Source organism: Hyla sarda, chromosome 7, assembly GCF_029499605.1.
Source record: "Hyla sarda isolate aHylSar1 chromosome 7, aHylSar1.hap1, whole genome shotgun sequence".
Classification (NCBI taxonomy): domain Eukaryota; kingdom Metazoa; phylum Chordata; class Amphibia; order Anura; family Hylidae; genus Hyla; species Hyla sarda.
Window position 1 is genome coordinate 197,091,232 of NC_079195.1, and position 16,530 is coordinate 197,107,761.

The 16,530-nt window shown below is 42.9% G+C and overlaps 1 protein-coding gene across 3 annotated transcripts in view; it reads right to left on the reverse strand.

The window, feature by feature from the left end:
* RABGAP1L (RAB GTPase activating protein 1 like) overlaps positions 1-16,530 on the reverse strand; it is a 430,423-nt gene that overhangs the window by 370,138 nt on the left and 43,755 nt on the right. For 2 of the 3 annotated variants that reach the window (XM_056532030.1, XM_056532027.1), the window contains 3 exons: positions 7,590-7,767; positions 4,996-5,179; positions 4,202-4,412 (listed from right to left, as the gene is read on the reverse strand). In XM_056532030.1, coding sequence (XP_056388005.1) covers positions 4,202-4,412; positions 4,996-5,179; positions 7,590-7,724 — 530 coding nt within the window. In that variant the 5' untranslated portion in view covers positions 7,725-7,767. The remainder of the gene's footprint in view (positions 1-4,201; positions 4,413-4,995; positions 5,180-7,589; positions 7,768-16,530) is intronic. The other variant, XM_056532031.1, reaches the window with a different exon arrangement.

Sequence of the window (16,530 nt, forward strand, 5' to 3'; positions counted from 1 at the left end):
GGAGAAGAGAACTGTCTGAGGACTTGAGAACCAAAATTGTGGAAAAATATCAACAATCTCAAGGTTACAAGTCCACCTCCAGAGATCTAGATTTGCCTTTGTCCACAGTGCGCAACATTATCAAGAAGTTTGCAACCCATGGCACTGTAGCTAATTTCCCTGGACGTGGAAGGAAGAGAAACATTGATGAAAGGTGTCAACGCAGGATAGTCCGGATGGTGGATAAGCAGCCCCAAACAAGTTCCAAAGATATTCAAGCTGTCCTGCAGGCTCAGGGAGCATCAGCACGAACTATCCGTCGACATTTAAATGAAAAGAAATGCTATGGCAGGAGACCCAGGAGGACCCCATTGTTGACACAGAGACATAAAAAAAAGACTACATTTTGCCAAAATGTACTTGAGTAAGGCAAAATCCTTCTGGGAAAATGTCTTGTGCACAGATGAGACCAAGATAGAGCTTGTTGGTAAAGCACATCATTCTACTGTTTACCGAAAACAGAATGAGGCCTACAAAGAAAAGAACACAGTACCTACAGTGAAATATGGTGGAGGTCAGTGATGTTTTGGGGTTGTTTTGCTGCCTCTGGCACTGGGTGCCTTTATTGTGTGCAAGGCATCATGAAATCTGAGGATTACCAACAGATTTTGGGTCGCACTGTACAGCCCAGTGTCAGAAAGCTGGGTTTGCGTCTGAGATCTTGGGTCTTCCAGCAGGACAATGACCCCAAACATACGTCAAAAAGCACCCAGAAATGGATGGCAACAAAGTGTTGGAGAATTCTGAAGTGGCCAGCAATGAGTCCAGATCTAAATCCCATTTATCACCTGTGGAGAGATCTTAAAATTGCTGTTGGGAAAAGGTGCCCGTCCAAAAGAAAGACCTTGAACATTTTCAAAGAAAGAGTGGTCCAACATTCCGGCAGAGAGGTGAAAGAAGATTATTGATGGTTAAAGGAAGCGACTGATTTCAGTTATTTTTTCCAAAGGGTGCCAATAATGTTGTCCAGACCATTTTTGGAGTTTGGTGTGACATTCTGCCCAATTAGCTTTTTTTCCTCCCTTTTTAGGTTTAGTTCCAATTCACACAAAGGGAATAAACATGTGTATGGCAAAACATGTGTTACTGCAATCCTTTTCTGTGAGAAATACTTCATTTTCTTGAAAAATTTCAGGGGTGCCAACATTTACGGCCATGACTATATGTGTGTGTGATTATAAAAGAGATTATATATATATATATATATATATATATATATATATATATATATATATATATATACCCAGAATGCCTGCGGAGTGCTAAATGGCCTAACCTGAATCTCCGTTACACCTGAAGAGGTGTCCTCTCCCTGAGGAAAGTACTGACCATATATATATATATATATATATATATATATATATATATATAGATGCAAATCAAAAAATGTTGCAGTATCTTGTAATACCTTTTTTATTGGACTAATAGAATTTTGTAGAGAAGCTTTCGGGATTCCTCCCTTTATCAAGTCCAAAGCAAATCTAAGCTCACAAGCAGAAGACACAGGTTACATCTCATCTATTTAGTCTATGTTCCTATAGCAGGACAATTTATGGCCCATGTTAGTGTGAATTCTCTACATCTATTGTCTTAACCCCTGCATATTTGAGATGTAACCTGTGTCTTCTGCTTGTGAGCTTAGATTTGCTTTGGACTTGATAAAGTGAGGAATCCTGAAAGCTTGTCTCTACAAAATTCTGTTAGTCCAATAAAAATGGTATTACAAGATATTGCAAATTTTTTTGATTTGCATCTGCATCACTGGACTAATACAACTACTGAAATTTACTATATATATATATATATATATATATATATATATATATATATATATATATATATATATACATACATACATACATACCGGTATATAATCTTTATATATACACACACACAGGAAAGTTTCTAGTTTGTATACGACAATAACAATATGCAAGTTGATTGTAAACACAAAGTGCAGTGCGAACCCAGCTTATCCCCTTAAGGACGGACCCATTTTGTACCTCAATGACCAGGCTTTTTTTTTAATTAAATTGACATGTATCTCTTTAAATGGTAATAACTTTAGAATGCTTTTTCTGAGCGGAGCGATTCTGAGATTGTTTTTTTCGTGACATATTAGTGCATTTTTTTGACATTTTTTGTGAAAAACTCCAAAATATTGTGAAAAACTGGAAAATTTCTGGTGTTTTAGATTTTTCTTTTTTAATGGTGTACACTGTGCAGTAAAAGTGAGGTTATATTTATTCTGTGGGTCAGTACGATTATGGCGATACCCATTTCATATAGTTTTCTATGTTCTTTTTTCTTTTCTGGGCAAAATTCTTTTTCTGCCATTCATTTTCCAACAGCCGTAACTTTTTTTATTTTTCGTCTGACGCCATTGAGCGAGGGGTTTTTTTTTGCCTGATGAGCTGTACTTTTCATTGGTATCATTTTCGCGATACGTGCTACCTTTTGATCTTTTTTATTCAATTTGTACCAAAAATAACGAATGCCACACTTTTTTGTTGTTTTTTTTTTTTTTTACGGCGTTCACCGTACGGGATAATTTACATCATAGTTTTATAGTGCATGTCATTATGGCCGTGGCAATACCTATTATGTATATGATTTGTGTTTTTGATCTTTTTTGGGGATAATACAGGGCTTTTATCGGGAAAGGGGCATTTTTAAAAATATTTTTTTTTTTTACACTTCATACTTTTATTTAGGAACTTTTTATTTTTTACACTTTTTACAGGTTATACTATGCTGCAATACATTTGTACTGCAGCACAGTATGACCCAATCAGCTGCACACAGTACAGCCTGTGCGATCCAGCCTATGGCTAGATCTCACAGGCTTCCGTAGATGGCAGACAGGAGTTCATGATCTGACCTCCTGCCACTATAGCGCCCAACGTCGACCCGCGATCGTATTGCGGCGCCGCCGCTGGTGAACAGGGGGAGCACGCTATAGATGCCCATTTATGTGGTAAATGCTAATGTGATTGACAGCCGGGTCCTGCCGTCGACCACTAGGACATATGCATAAGTCCCAGCGCGTGAACGTGTCAGGTGCTGGGACGTATGCATACGTCCTGTAGCGGGAAGGGGTTAAAAGAAGAAAAGGACTATGAAAGTCAATGACTGTTCCTTATTCCCTCTCTTCAAAATTGAAGTTGTATTATAGTAATACAGAAAATGTATTACATTATTATTATATATTCTTTTATACTAAAATTGAGCTTCACGGTCACTGTACAAATTTCCCACCATGAAAACAGAAGGCGTTTAATGAAAAAGTCTGTTGTAATAGGATCTGGAGAAAACACTTCCTGAAACCTTGTGTTACTACATTACAGCTTATAAAAGTCAAGGAAACAGCGGAAGAAAAATGAAAGGCAAATAAGAGTAGTTCATGAACGACAAAACAGAAGGCTTGTAAATTCAGCAATGCCATTAGTATGGCACAGCTGACTTTTCGGCAGAGGATTTCTGCTGTTGAAAATCCACTGCAAACCCTATAGACTTCAATAGGGGCTGCAGCTGATCCTCCTCAGCAGAAATTCCACTTTCGAAAATTTGCCGACCCCCTTTCAAACACGCAGCGGGTAACAATCTGCAAGTTTGAAAGTAAATCCGCTCGTGTAAAACGGGTTATCCTAAGATTAAAACTTATCCACAGGATAGGCGGTAACTGGCTGTGTGGGTTTTGACCACTGGGAACCCAATCGATCAATCTATGGGGCTTCCATACAGAGCCCAGTGCGGTGTTTAGCAAAGTTTTGAAGTCCTATAGAGTATGAACGGTGCGGAGGTCGAGCATGCTGTTGCTCCACCCACGTAGAGTCACGGTGTGTGGGGGTTTTCAGTGGTCAGACCACCACTGAACAGCTAGTTATCAGTGGATATGGAATCATTTTATTTTTAGAATAAACCCATTAAGGAAGAGTGTTGCCTACATCGTCAGGAACATTGTAGACTACATCATCAGGAACATTGTGTAGACAGGGTGGTCCCTGACGGCATTTGTCTGGTACCTTCTATATATATACACACAAACATGAAATTCTGTACATCCCCACAAATACCGTCATTCTGATTTTACACACACCGGCCTATGTCTTTCAGGAATATTTTACCTTACCTAGACAAGACCTCACTGCATTAAACCCACCTCACGGAGCCCTCAGCAACATTGGGAACGTAGAGAGTTACAGTGATTGGAGCTGAACAATGCGCTCTCATGGAGGACATGGCCCGCAGGGCTTCTGTCTCGCTGCGTGGAGCCGAAACTTTCATATGACCTAAATATGAGAGCTTGTGAAACGAAACACTTTCCTCTTCTGGAGGGTTAGTAGCCAGTCTGGTGCTCTGTGCAGGAACCTCTGAAGAAATAAAAAAGAAAGGGAAAACTTGAGAATAATCTCAATACAGAGAATATTTTTTATATTCACCAAATGTCATTAAATTTAAGTTGGGCGCCATTGTCTTACTGCCTGTAAGTGAACATTAAAACAAACATACAAGATGTGTCTACTTAGAGAAGGGTTGTCCTGATGGGATAGCTTCTTCACGCAAAGTCAGAATACACTGGGGATCAGATCATCGCTGGGGGACAGATATTAAAAACTCAAACCTTCGGAGATCAGCAGTTCGCCTGGGAAAGCAGAAAGCAGCTGCATATTTTCCTTGCATGAAAAATAGGGTGCACATTTATATGACGGAATGTCCATACAACACACATTTGCAAGTCGTCCTCTAGAGCAGAAGCTGCTATTTGCAGTGGCTCTTTTCTCTGGCAGCTGATAGATAAGAATCCTGAGCATATATATATATATATATATATATATATATATATATATATATACCATTGGGGCATATGGACAGGGGTTGTCACAATAAGACAACATACTTAAAACTTCATGTAACTCTTTATTATAACTCCACTGTCATTGCAAAATTACTAACCTGTACTGTTGGGGTCTAAAATTAATGTAAGTGGAGGGTTTCTGGCAGCAGTCATGCTGGAATCAGTAGTGTATGGTTCTGGACCACTGTCAAGCCCAGCTTGGTTGCCATGTTGCTTTTTCTCAGAATCTCTCAGTATCTCTTCCATCGCCTTTTCCAGCTGTTCATCTCCATTGGACATTATCTGTAAGGATGCAAATGGCGAAAAGTCAAGAAGAGGCATTTAAAGGGAAAGTTTTATTACTTTCTTTCTAAATTTGGTAATGCAGGAACTTGGTGCATGGTGGGGTGGGACTTTTTCCAAGCCCTGGGTACATGGTACTGTCCAGCTTGAGTCTTGACAGGAAACACTTCTTCCACTGTGCGGAACCTTCTATGCTGCAGTATGGAGCTCCGCTCTGCAGCGAGACCCCTCTCCCCCGCATGTGCTGTCGTTTCACAGTGAAGGAGATGGGTTAGATGCATTCTGCTTCCAACTTTAGTAACTCAATATTCACTTGCTTCCGATTATACCCCACCCCTTATGGCTGATCAGTGTATGCTATGGGTATATATAAATAAAACAAATTAGCTTATTCCTAAATGTGCTTGGAAGACAGAAGCTCAAAGCGATAACAAATATCACACTCACATCCAGACATCTCACTATATCAACCATAGTACATCTAGAAGACAATTAAAAAACTTCTCTATAAATGGCTGTTCTAATGCCAGACTCTTAAGTAAATAATGTGCTGAATTTTGGCAGGACAACTGGTAACTTGCTGCCAGCTATTATGTTACAGTGTTGACATGGAACTTGTATTGGAATTAAGACAAATGATCTGTCACACTTATGATTATGTTCATAAATGGAGACATTTTTGACAACTGTTTAGTAGCAAAATAACTAATTCATTGAGATTTTAAGAACTGTGTTTAAAATAAGAATAACGGCTACATGGCTTTTAATAGCATTTCAACACACCTAAACATGGCCCTACATTGAGTTCATACCTATGATATAACTGTATTATTCCCTGCTATACACAATGTTCAGATGTTACATGCAATTCCATTAAGGCCTTGCATTTGTCTAATATGATACATAAATAAGAGATGTGTAAGCCAGACAACCCTGTAAGGCAACGTTCATACTACAGAGTGTGACCAGCGCTGACTGAATCAGTCGGCGCCAAGACTGTGCATACATCCCCATAGATTTGGGGGGACTCTGGGTGGACACCAGCTCCAATGACCGCATTGTGATGTATTTATGGTGATTGTTCTACTGGGTCCTGTGCAAACTATCAGGTTATATAACCTGGATCAGGATGGGTATTGTATATAGCGACTTCAGGATTTATTATTGTGATTGTATATCTGTATTTGCATTGGGAAATTTGTCCATCTGTAGCAGGGAGTTAGGGTGTCCCTGTGGGGAGGTCCCATTTGTCTTGGGATCCCCTCCCTGGTTGAGGGATGGATCTTAAGAATTTTTCTTGCCCTCTTTGTGTTTTGTTTTTATTCTGTGTGCTTTGTGCAATATTTTCTATTTATCTTTTAACAATAAAGTAATAAATATATTGACAAATTTGGTGTAAGTCTTATGGTATGTTTTTTCTGGTTTTCTTTCCAATGTATTAATTATGGGGAGCTAAAACATTGGTGGCACCATTTGGTTTGTGGAGGATGAGCCCGCTATTCGTGTGTCTAGAAAATTCCATTCAGGAGCTTAAGTGGGGAAGATTTGCACTGTGATCTCGTGCGATTTCTACCTGCACAAATCTGCATGTAAAATCCACAGCAATTCCATGTGAATTCATCCTTAAAAGTACAAACTGACCACAGTGCTCTCTACTGACACCTCTGTCTGTCTCAGGAACTGTCCAGAGTAGGAACAAATCCCCATAGCGAGAGCACTCTTGTCAGACAGAAAAGAACAACTCAACTTCAGCAGCTGATAAGTCCTGGAAGGATAAAGATTTTTAATAGAAGTCATTTACAAATCTGATTAACTTGCTGGAGACCGTTCATATGGGAAAAAAAATGGTTTTAAAGGGGTATTCCAGGCAAAAACTGGCTCCGGAAAGTTAAACAGATTTGTAAATGACTTCTATTAAAAAATCTTAATCCTTTCAATAGTTATTAGCTTCTGAAGTTTTCTGTCTAACTGCTCAATGATGATGTCACGTCCAGGGAGCTGTGCATGCTGGGAGAATATCCCCATAGGAACTGCACAGCTCCTGGGACGTGAGTCATCAGAAAGCAGATAGACAGAAAAAAACAACTCAACTTCAGAAGCTAATAACTATTGCAAGGATTAAGATATTTTAATCGAAGTAATTTACAAATCTGTTTAACTTTCCGGAGCCAGTTGATATATAAAAAAAAGTTTTGGCCTGTAATACCCCTTTAACTGGAATACCCCTTTAATTTACTGTGTGCTGCTTCCTTGCCTGGGCTGCACTGCATTACATCGTATGTATGTGTAATGATGTTTAATTGCTGATAAAGTTCTATTCAGTCAAAAAGAACTCTTCTTCTCACAACAAATTAGATATAGCCGCCCACCGTGAGGAAGTAATCAGAAATCCCCACTATCATGTACACACCTTCAACTGAGGTTTGTCATCCATGTTAGAAGACCCATCAACTTGAAGGGGTACTAAGACGAAATCTTCATTGTTTAATGTGGATGCAGAATCGGTGGATATGTGGGAACTCTGGAGCGAGGACTTGGCCTCCATTGCAGTTTTGCTGCTTATAGACGATGAACCAGCATCCGGTCATCTGATAAAACAGAAACATTAAATATGATAATTAAATATGATAAGTTCCTGTCATCCATAGGAAAAGCTAAACATAAAAATTTTAAGCAAAATAGGTACTTAAGCACTTAAAGGGGTACTTTTTTTTTTTTTTTTTAAATCAACTGGTGCCAAAAAGTTAAACAGATTTGTAAATTACTTCTATTAAAAAATCTTAATTCTTCCTGTACTTATTAGCTGCTGAATACTACAGCAGAAATCATTTTCTTTTTGAAACACAGAACTGTCTGCTGACATCACAAGCACAGTGCTCTCTGCTGACACCTCTGTCCATTTTATGAACTGTCCAGAACAGCATATGTTTGCTATGGGGATTTCCTTTTACCCTGGACAGTTCCTAAAATGTACAGAGATGTCAGCAGTGAGCACTGTGCTCGTGATGTCAGCAGAGAGCTCTGTGTTTCAAACGGAAAAGAATTTCCACTGTAGTATTCAGCAGCTAATAAGTACAGGAAGGATTAAAAAATTTTTATTGAAGTAATTTACAAATCTGTTTAACTTTCTGGCACCAGTTGATTTAAAAAAAAAAAAAAAAAAAAAAAAAGAAAGGTTTTTCACCGGAGTACCCCTTTAAATCTTATCCCTGATCAATAGGATAGGTCTGACTGAGGACGAGGAGGTGACTGCTGGATCTCCAAAACAGCTCACCCTGTTGCATGAAGTGGTCTGCGCAAGTGATTTGTCTGGAAATGTCTGTTCAAGTGATCCAATAGGTCAGTGGTCTTCAAGCTGCTGACCTCCAGATGTTGCAAAACTACAACTCCCAGCATGCCCGAACAGCCAACGGCTGTTCGGGCATGCTGGGAGTTGTAGTTTTGCAACATCTGGAGGTCCGTAGGTTGAAGACCACTGCAATAGGTGATTATCACATATCAGATCACTTGCCCAGACCCATATATTTAATTATTATTATTTTTTTTCATTTACACAGCAGCAATGACATTGTACAGGACAAAAACGTGCAGCACGTCGATGCCGTTTTACAAATCTCATACACATGCATGGTACTGTAATGGATTTTGCATGTGCAAAAGGATTTACACTGTTTGAACTTACCCTTAGGCCACTTTCACATGAGCATATTGCAAACGCAATTGTGTGCCAAGTATCCTGACCTAATGGCGTATCTATGGGTCCAAGTTTACAGAAGCTCAAATCCCTATTGATGTTGTGATTTTGCGTCACTAAACCTGCGATCAGACGGGAACATTTAGCTGTAATACAAACGCAAAAGTGCACGTGTGCAAAACTGGACTTACTGTTTTGGTGTTTTATTTCTGGAAACCCTGCAGACACAGATACAGAGCAATACACCCACAGACATTGGCATTTACATACTGCCATTTACTCACCACTAATTCCTGTCTGCATGGGCAACACCCAATTACACAGCGTCCCACTCATGTCTACTATGACATTTCCCCTTATAGCAACGGTCCAGGCACTAGTGGGGCACGCGTTACAGTATTTGTCAATACTTCATCATGTTATTTGACTTCGGAAGCAAAGGGTTTTGGCATGAAAGGTTTATGTAACAAAGCAGACCAAGCAAACAACGCTGTGCAAATAAGCTATGATGGTCACAGAGATCAGGGATGGGTGGAAAAAGAAGTCAAAGGTCACTGACTTCTGAAGATGAAGCAATAGCTACTTTGTGAACCTCGCATAGCTGCGCATTAGGTGAACGTACCATGTATAATAACCCCTTAAAGAGGTACTCCGCCCCTAGACATCCAAAGGATAGGGGATAAGATGTCAGTACGCCGCGGTCCCGCTGCTGGGGACCCCCGGGATCCCCGCTGCGGCACTGCGCTATCATTACTGCACAGAGCGAGTTCGCTCTGTGCGTAATGACGGGCGATACAGGGGCCGGAGCCGTGTGACATCATGGCTCCGCCCCTCGTGACATCACGGCCCGTCCTCTTAATGCAAGTCTATGGCAGGGGGCGTGACGACCGCCACGCCCCCTCCCATAGACTTGTATTGAAAGGGGCGGGCCGTGACGTCACGAGGGGCGGAGCCGTGACGAAATGATGCTCCGGCCTCTGTATTGCCCGTCATTACGTGCAGAGCGAACTCGCTCTGTGCAGTAATGATAGCGCAGTGCCGCAGCGAGGATGCCAGGGGTCCCAGCAGTGGGACCGCGGCGTACTGACATCTTATCCCCTATCCTTTGGATAGGGGATAAGATGTCTAGGGGCGGAGTACCCCTTTAAAGGAGTACTCCTGAGGGGGAAAAAAAATTCAAATTAATTGGTGCCAGAAAGTTATACAGAATTGTAAATAAATTGTATATACAAATCTTAATCTTTCGAGTACTTATCAGCTGCTGTATGCTCCAGAGGAAGTTGTGTAGGTCCTTTCTGTCTGACCACAGTGCTCTCTGCTGACACCTCTGTCCGTCTCAGGAACTGTTCAGAGCAGGATAGGTTTGCTACGGGTATTTGCTCCTACTCTGGACAGTTCCTGACGCGGACATGGGTGTCAGGTTGGCGCACTGTGGTCAGATTGGAAAGGACTACACAACTTCCTCTAGAGCAAACAGTAGGAAGGCTTTGGCTTTTCGGTGCATGCTGGGAGTTGTAGTTTTGCAACAGCTGGACACACTCTTTTTAAAAAAAACAAAAAAAAAACACTGATCTAATGTGTATGGCCAGCTTAAATGTATTTTAGACTTTTAATTGGACAGGGAATCTTGACAGAAATAGTAGAGAAGCAAAGATGTTATTTTTATCATTGGAGTCCATGTGATTGCTAATCCATGGACATGAAGAACACTACACCTATATACTGGGTAAGATTGTTGGTATCTTTTTATTTATTCCTCCCATTCATTCTGATCTACCCACTCGAATACCGGAGACCCTGGTACCTCTCACTGTAATACAGCTTTGCTTTCTGTACACAAAGAGGAGAAATGCACTGCCAGAACCCATCCCTAACCGGACTGTATTTACTAAGCCGCTTAGTACATAATACATAATTTACCGTCACCTGTCAACACATTAAAACATTTAGAGAAAACAGAGACTGCATAAAGTTTGTACTTGTATAAAAAGATTAAAGGAATATTCCAGGAAAAAACTTTTTCATATATATATATATATATATATATATATATATATATATCTCAACTGGCTCCAGATAGTTAAACAGATTTCCAATCCTTCCAATAATTATCAGCTGCTGAAGTTGAGTTTTTCTTTTCTGTCTGGCCATAGTGCTCTCTGCTGACATCTCTGCATGTCTCGGGAACTGCACAGAGTAGAAGAGGTTTGCTATGGGGATTTGCTTCTACTTTGGACAGTTCCCAAGACACATGTCATCAGAGAGCACTTAGACAGAAAAGAACAACTCAACTTCAGCAGCTAAAAAGTACTGAAAGGATTAAGATTTTTTAATAGAAGAAATTTACAAATCTGTTTAACTTTCTGGAGCAGGTTGATGTATAAAAAAAAAAAAAGTTTTTTCCTGGATAACCCCTTTAAATGGGCACTGTCAGATTCATAATCTTTTTATACTGTATGTTGTCCATCGTGGTAAAACATTAAACCTTTCTAATATCATTCATAAAAAATGTTCAATCAGACGGCAGCAGAGAGGAGGGGGGTTACAGAGTAGACCGTAGTGATTGGGTGAAGAGACCCAGTACAGCACAGCAGATTAAGGGAGGGAGACGAGTCATGCAGGGAGGGAATGAGGACACGCCTCCTTCAAAGGCTAGGCACATAAAATTATATGTAAATGATCAGGATTAGGTACTGGGTAACATATAACATTTTGTTGGATATGACAGGTACTCTTTTAAGGAAAAAACCCATTTGCACCTTAAGGACCAGGCCAATTTTATTTTAGCATTTTTGTTTTTTCCTCTACAAACCCATATAAGGGCTTGTTTTTTGCGTGACCAATTGTACTTTGTAATGAAACTTCTCATTTTACCAAAAAATGTACGGCGAACCCAAAGAATTATTTTTTCAGGGAGAAAATTTAAATGAAAATCACAATTTTGCACACTTTGGAGGGTTTTGTTTTCACACTCTCAAACTTTTTGTACAAAATCGGTAATATAAAATCGCCCTATTTGACCACCTATAACTTTTTCATTTTTCCGTATATGGGGTGGTATGAGGGCTCCTTTTTTGCACCGTCATCTGTACTTTTTATTGATATCACATTTGCATATATAAAACTTTTAGATCACTTTTTATAATTATTATATTTTTTTTCTAATTAAGTGTGACCAAAATTATTTTTAACGTTTACGTCATTCACCATATGGGATCATTAACATAATATTTTGATAGTTCGGACATGTACGCAGCCGGCGATGCCAAATATGTTTATTTTTTTTTAAAATATGCTTTTTGGAGGTAAAATGGGAAAAAGACAATTTTCGTTTTTATTGGGGGAGGGGATTTTTCACTTTTTATTTTTACATTTCTCAACTTTTTTTTTTTTTTTTTTCACTTTTTATGTCCCCATCAGTTGATTGTCAATACTGTTCAGTGCTATGCATAGGACATAGCACTGATCAGTGTTATCGGTCATCTTCTGCTCTGGTCTGCTCGATTTCAGACGAGAGCAGAAGATGTCGGGAGACAGCCGGAGTCAGGTGAGGGGACCTCTGGCCATCATTACAGATGACCGGACACCCGCGGCAACGCTGCGGGCAATCCGATCATCTATTTTAACATGCGCATTGCCGCAGATGCCGTGATCTGTATTGATCACGGCATCTGAGGGGTTAATGGTGGACATCCGCGCGATCGCGGATGTCCGCCATTACGTGCGGGTATGTAGTGTATGACGCAAGCACCGCTCCGATGCTCGCGGTCATACACAGGACGTAAAATGTACGTCCTGGTGCGCTAAGTACCGACGCACCAGGACATACATTTACGTCCGTGGTCATTAAGGGGTTAAAGGAGAAGTTCCATCCTGATAAGTACAGAAAAATGTATCCCCTATCCTGTGGGGGGGTCCAAGCGCTGTAGCTCCCTGCAATCTCCTGTACGGAGCCCGGACTCTCCCACAGAGTGGCGCGTTACGATCCCCAACCGAAGCAGGGGCCGCCACGCCTTCTCCGTATATCTCTATGGGTGAGTCGTTCGGTTATCTTAAGCTCTCCCATAGAGCTACATGGAGGGGGCGTGGCGGCCCCCGCTTCGGGCAGGTGTTATGACACGCCACTCTATGGGAGTGGCGGGACTCCGTACAAGAGATCGCAGGGGAAAGGGGATACGTTTTTCTATACTTATCGGCATGGGACTTCTTCTTTAAGAAAATTAAAATTCTTTCCATATAGCATTCAATAGCCCAGAAATTAGGCAGTTGTGGTCTGCTGCAAGAAAACCAGAAATATGGCAGCCCTGAAAAAGAGGACTTCATTATTTTTATCTTGGGAAAACCTCTTTGTAACCTTTGTCCCATAGGTGAATGAGACCACTGAAGATAGAAGAGAATAGCACTTTCCCATAGTGACAGGAACAGGGACCAATCACGCCCACTGCAGTTAGATTCACTTGGAGACAAGGGACTAGGGATCGACCGATATCGGTTTTTTAGGGCCGATACCGATACTCGGTGCAGGTTAGGGCCGATAGCCGATTACTTATACCGATATTCCGGTATAAGTTATCGGCTATTTAACCCCCTGCGACACCGCTGCAGATCATGGATTTAAAGCGGGCGCTTTAAATCAATGATCTGCAGTGGCTTTTGCGGGGCCATAGGCCGCCGCCGCCACCACCCGCTTCTCTCCCCTTACCTGTCAGGGTGGTCCGGGCCATCCATCGTTCCTGTAGCGTCCGGGGGCGTTCCGGGTGGAGGGTGGTCCGGTCCGGGCTGTCCTTCTTCTCCGGCGGTCATCTTCTCCACTCCGGGCAGGCTCCGGCCTAGTACGCTGCATAGACGTCGCTGCGCAGTGACGCCCGTGCGCAGCGACGCACCTGACGTCACGGCGTAGCGGCGTCTATGCAGCGTACTAGGCCGGAGACTGCCCGGAGTGGAGAAGAAGACCGTGGGAGAAGAAGGACAGCCCGGACCGGACCACCCTCCACCCGGAACGCCCCCGAATGCTACAGGAACGATGGATGGATGGCCCGGATCACCCCCATTACGGGTAAGTTTAATTTTTTTATTGACTGGGAGGGTGGGGGAGGGGCCCGACCGGTATAGCGGTATGGGAAAAAATCCATACCGGTATACCGCCTAGCATCACGGTGGGGGGTGCGGTGGGTCGGCGGTGCGGTGCGGCGGGTCGAGGGGGTGGCGGTCGCGGTGCGGTGGGGGCGGTGCGGGGGGCGGGGCATTATCGGCTTATCGGCAAGATAATTGCAGATACCGATAATGCCCAAAATCGTGATTATCGGCCGATAATATCGGCCATACCGATAATCGGTCGATCCCTACAAGGGACCTCCATTATTTTGATCGGTAGGGGTCCAAAAGGTTGGACTCCAATCGATGTGATACATATCACCTACCCTGTTGATAAGTGATACTTCTAAATCTTGGGATAACCCCTTTAAGCTGCCCATAAAATTCCCATAAAATGGCCTGGTGTGCATGTACACTGCTCACAAATATAAATAAAGTGAACACTTAAACAACACAATGTAACTCCAAGTCAATGACACTTCTGTGAAATCACACTGTCCACTCAGGAAGAACACTGATTGACAATCAATTTCACATGCTGTTGTGCAAATGGAACAGATAACAGGTGGAAATTATGGGCAATTAGCAAGACACCCCCAATAAAGGAGTGGTTCTGCAGGTGGTGACCACAGACCACTTATCCGTTCCTATAATTCCTGCCTGATGTATGTGTCACTTTTGAATGCTGGCGATGCTTTCACTCTAGTGGTAGCATGAGTCGGAGTCTACAACCCACACAAGTGGCTCAGGTAGTGCAGCTCATCCAGGATGACACATCAATGTTAGCTGTGGCAAGAAGGTTTGCTGTGTCTGTCAGCATAGTGTCCAGAGAATGGAGGCGCTACTGGGAGACAGGCCAGTATATCAGGAGATGTGGAGGAGGCCGTAGGAAGGCAACAACCCAGCAGCAGGACCGCTACCTCCACTTTTATGCAAGGAGGAGCAGAAGGAGCACTGCCAGAGCCCTGCAACATGACCTCCAGCAGGCCACAAATGTGCATGTGTCCACTCAAACGGTCAGAAACAGACTCAATGAGGGCCCAACCCCGTGCAGGATGTTTGGCATTTGCCAAAGAACACCAAGATTGCCAAATTTGCCACTGGCGCCCTGGGCTCTTCACAGATTAACCCCTAAAGGACCCATGATGTACCGCTACGTCACGACACCCTGGGTCTTAAGGACCCATGACGTACCGATATCGATCAGCAGGCACCCCGCGCAAAAGCCCAGGGGGGTCATCAGACTCCCCCCTGGCGGCGATCAGTGCAAATTGCCGGTGAATTCACACCGGCGATTTGCGCAATTACAGGTCATAGGGGTCTATGGTGACCCGGAAAATAAGGAGGATCGGGGTTGTCCAAGACACCCACGATCCCCCTGAAGGGATAGGAGTAAGGTGGCAGGGGTGCCACCCCTCCTATCCCTGCTATTGGTCGTCTAGAAGTGACGACAAGTAGCAGAGCGGGGGGTTAACTTTCAGTTTCCCCGTTCTGCCGACCCACAATAGGCGGGGCAGAACGGGGAAACCGACGGGGATCGGCAACGAAGTCCACTTACCCATCGGCCGTGGAGGAGGCGACCATCGACAGTGGAGATCGGCTGCAGCAGAGGACGGCGATGTGGCTCCCTGGATCCTACGGAAGCCGGTGAGTTGCCTAGCAATATCTGGAGGGCTACAGTTTGAGACCACTATTCAGTGGTCTCTAAACTGTAGCCCTCCAGATGTTGAAAAACTACAACTCCCAGCATGCCCAGAAAGCTGTTTGGGCATGCTGGGATTTGTAGTTTTGCAACATCTGGAGGGCCACAGTTTGAAGATCAATGTGCAGTGGTCTCTAAACTGTAGCTCTCCAGATTTTGCAAAACTGCAAATCCCAGCATGCCCAAACAGCTGTCTCAGCATGCTGGGAGTTGTAGTTGCATACTTCCAGCTATTGCATAACTACATCTCCCAGCATGCCCTTCGGCGATAAGTACATGCTGGGAGTTGCAGTTTTGCAACAGCTGGAGGCACACTGGTTGGAACATACTGAGTTAGGTAACAGAACCTAACTGAAGGTTTTCCAACCAGTGTGCCTCCAGCTGTTGCAAAAGTACAACTCCCAGCATGCACGGTCTGTCAGTGCATACTGGGAGTTGTAGTTTTGAAACAGCTGGAGGTTTGCCCGCCCATGTGAATGTACAGGGTACATTCACACTGGCGAGTTTACATTAAGTTTCCTGCTTGAAGTTTGAGCTGCAGCAAACTCCTAGCGGGAAACTCACTGCAAACCCGCCACTGTGAATGTACCCTAAAAACACTACACTAACACATAATAAAGGGCAAAACACTACATATACACCCCCTTACACTGCCCCCCCCCCCCCCCCCCCAAAAAAAAAATTTGAAAAACATATTGTACGACAGTGTTTCCAAAACGGAGCCTCCAGCTATTGCAAAACAACAACTCCCAGCATTTCCGGACAGCCACTGACTGTCCAGGCAGGCTGGGAGTTTAGCAACAGCTGGAGACACCCTGTTTGGGAATCACTGTCGTAGAATACCCCTATGTCCACCCCTAT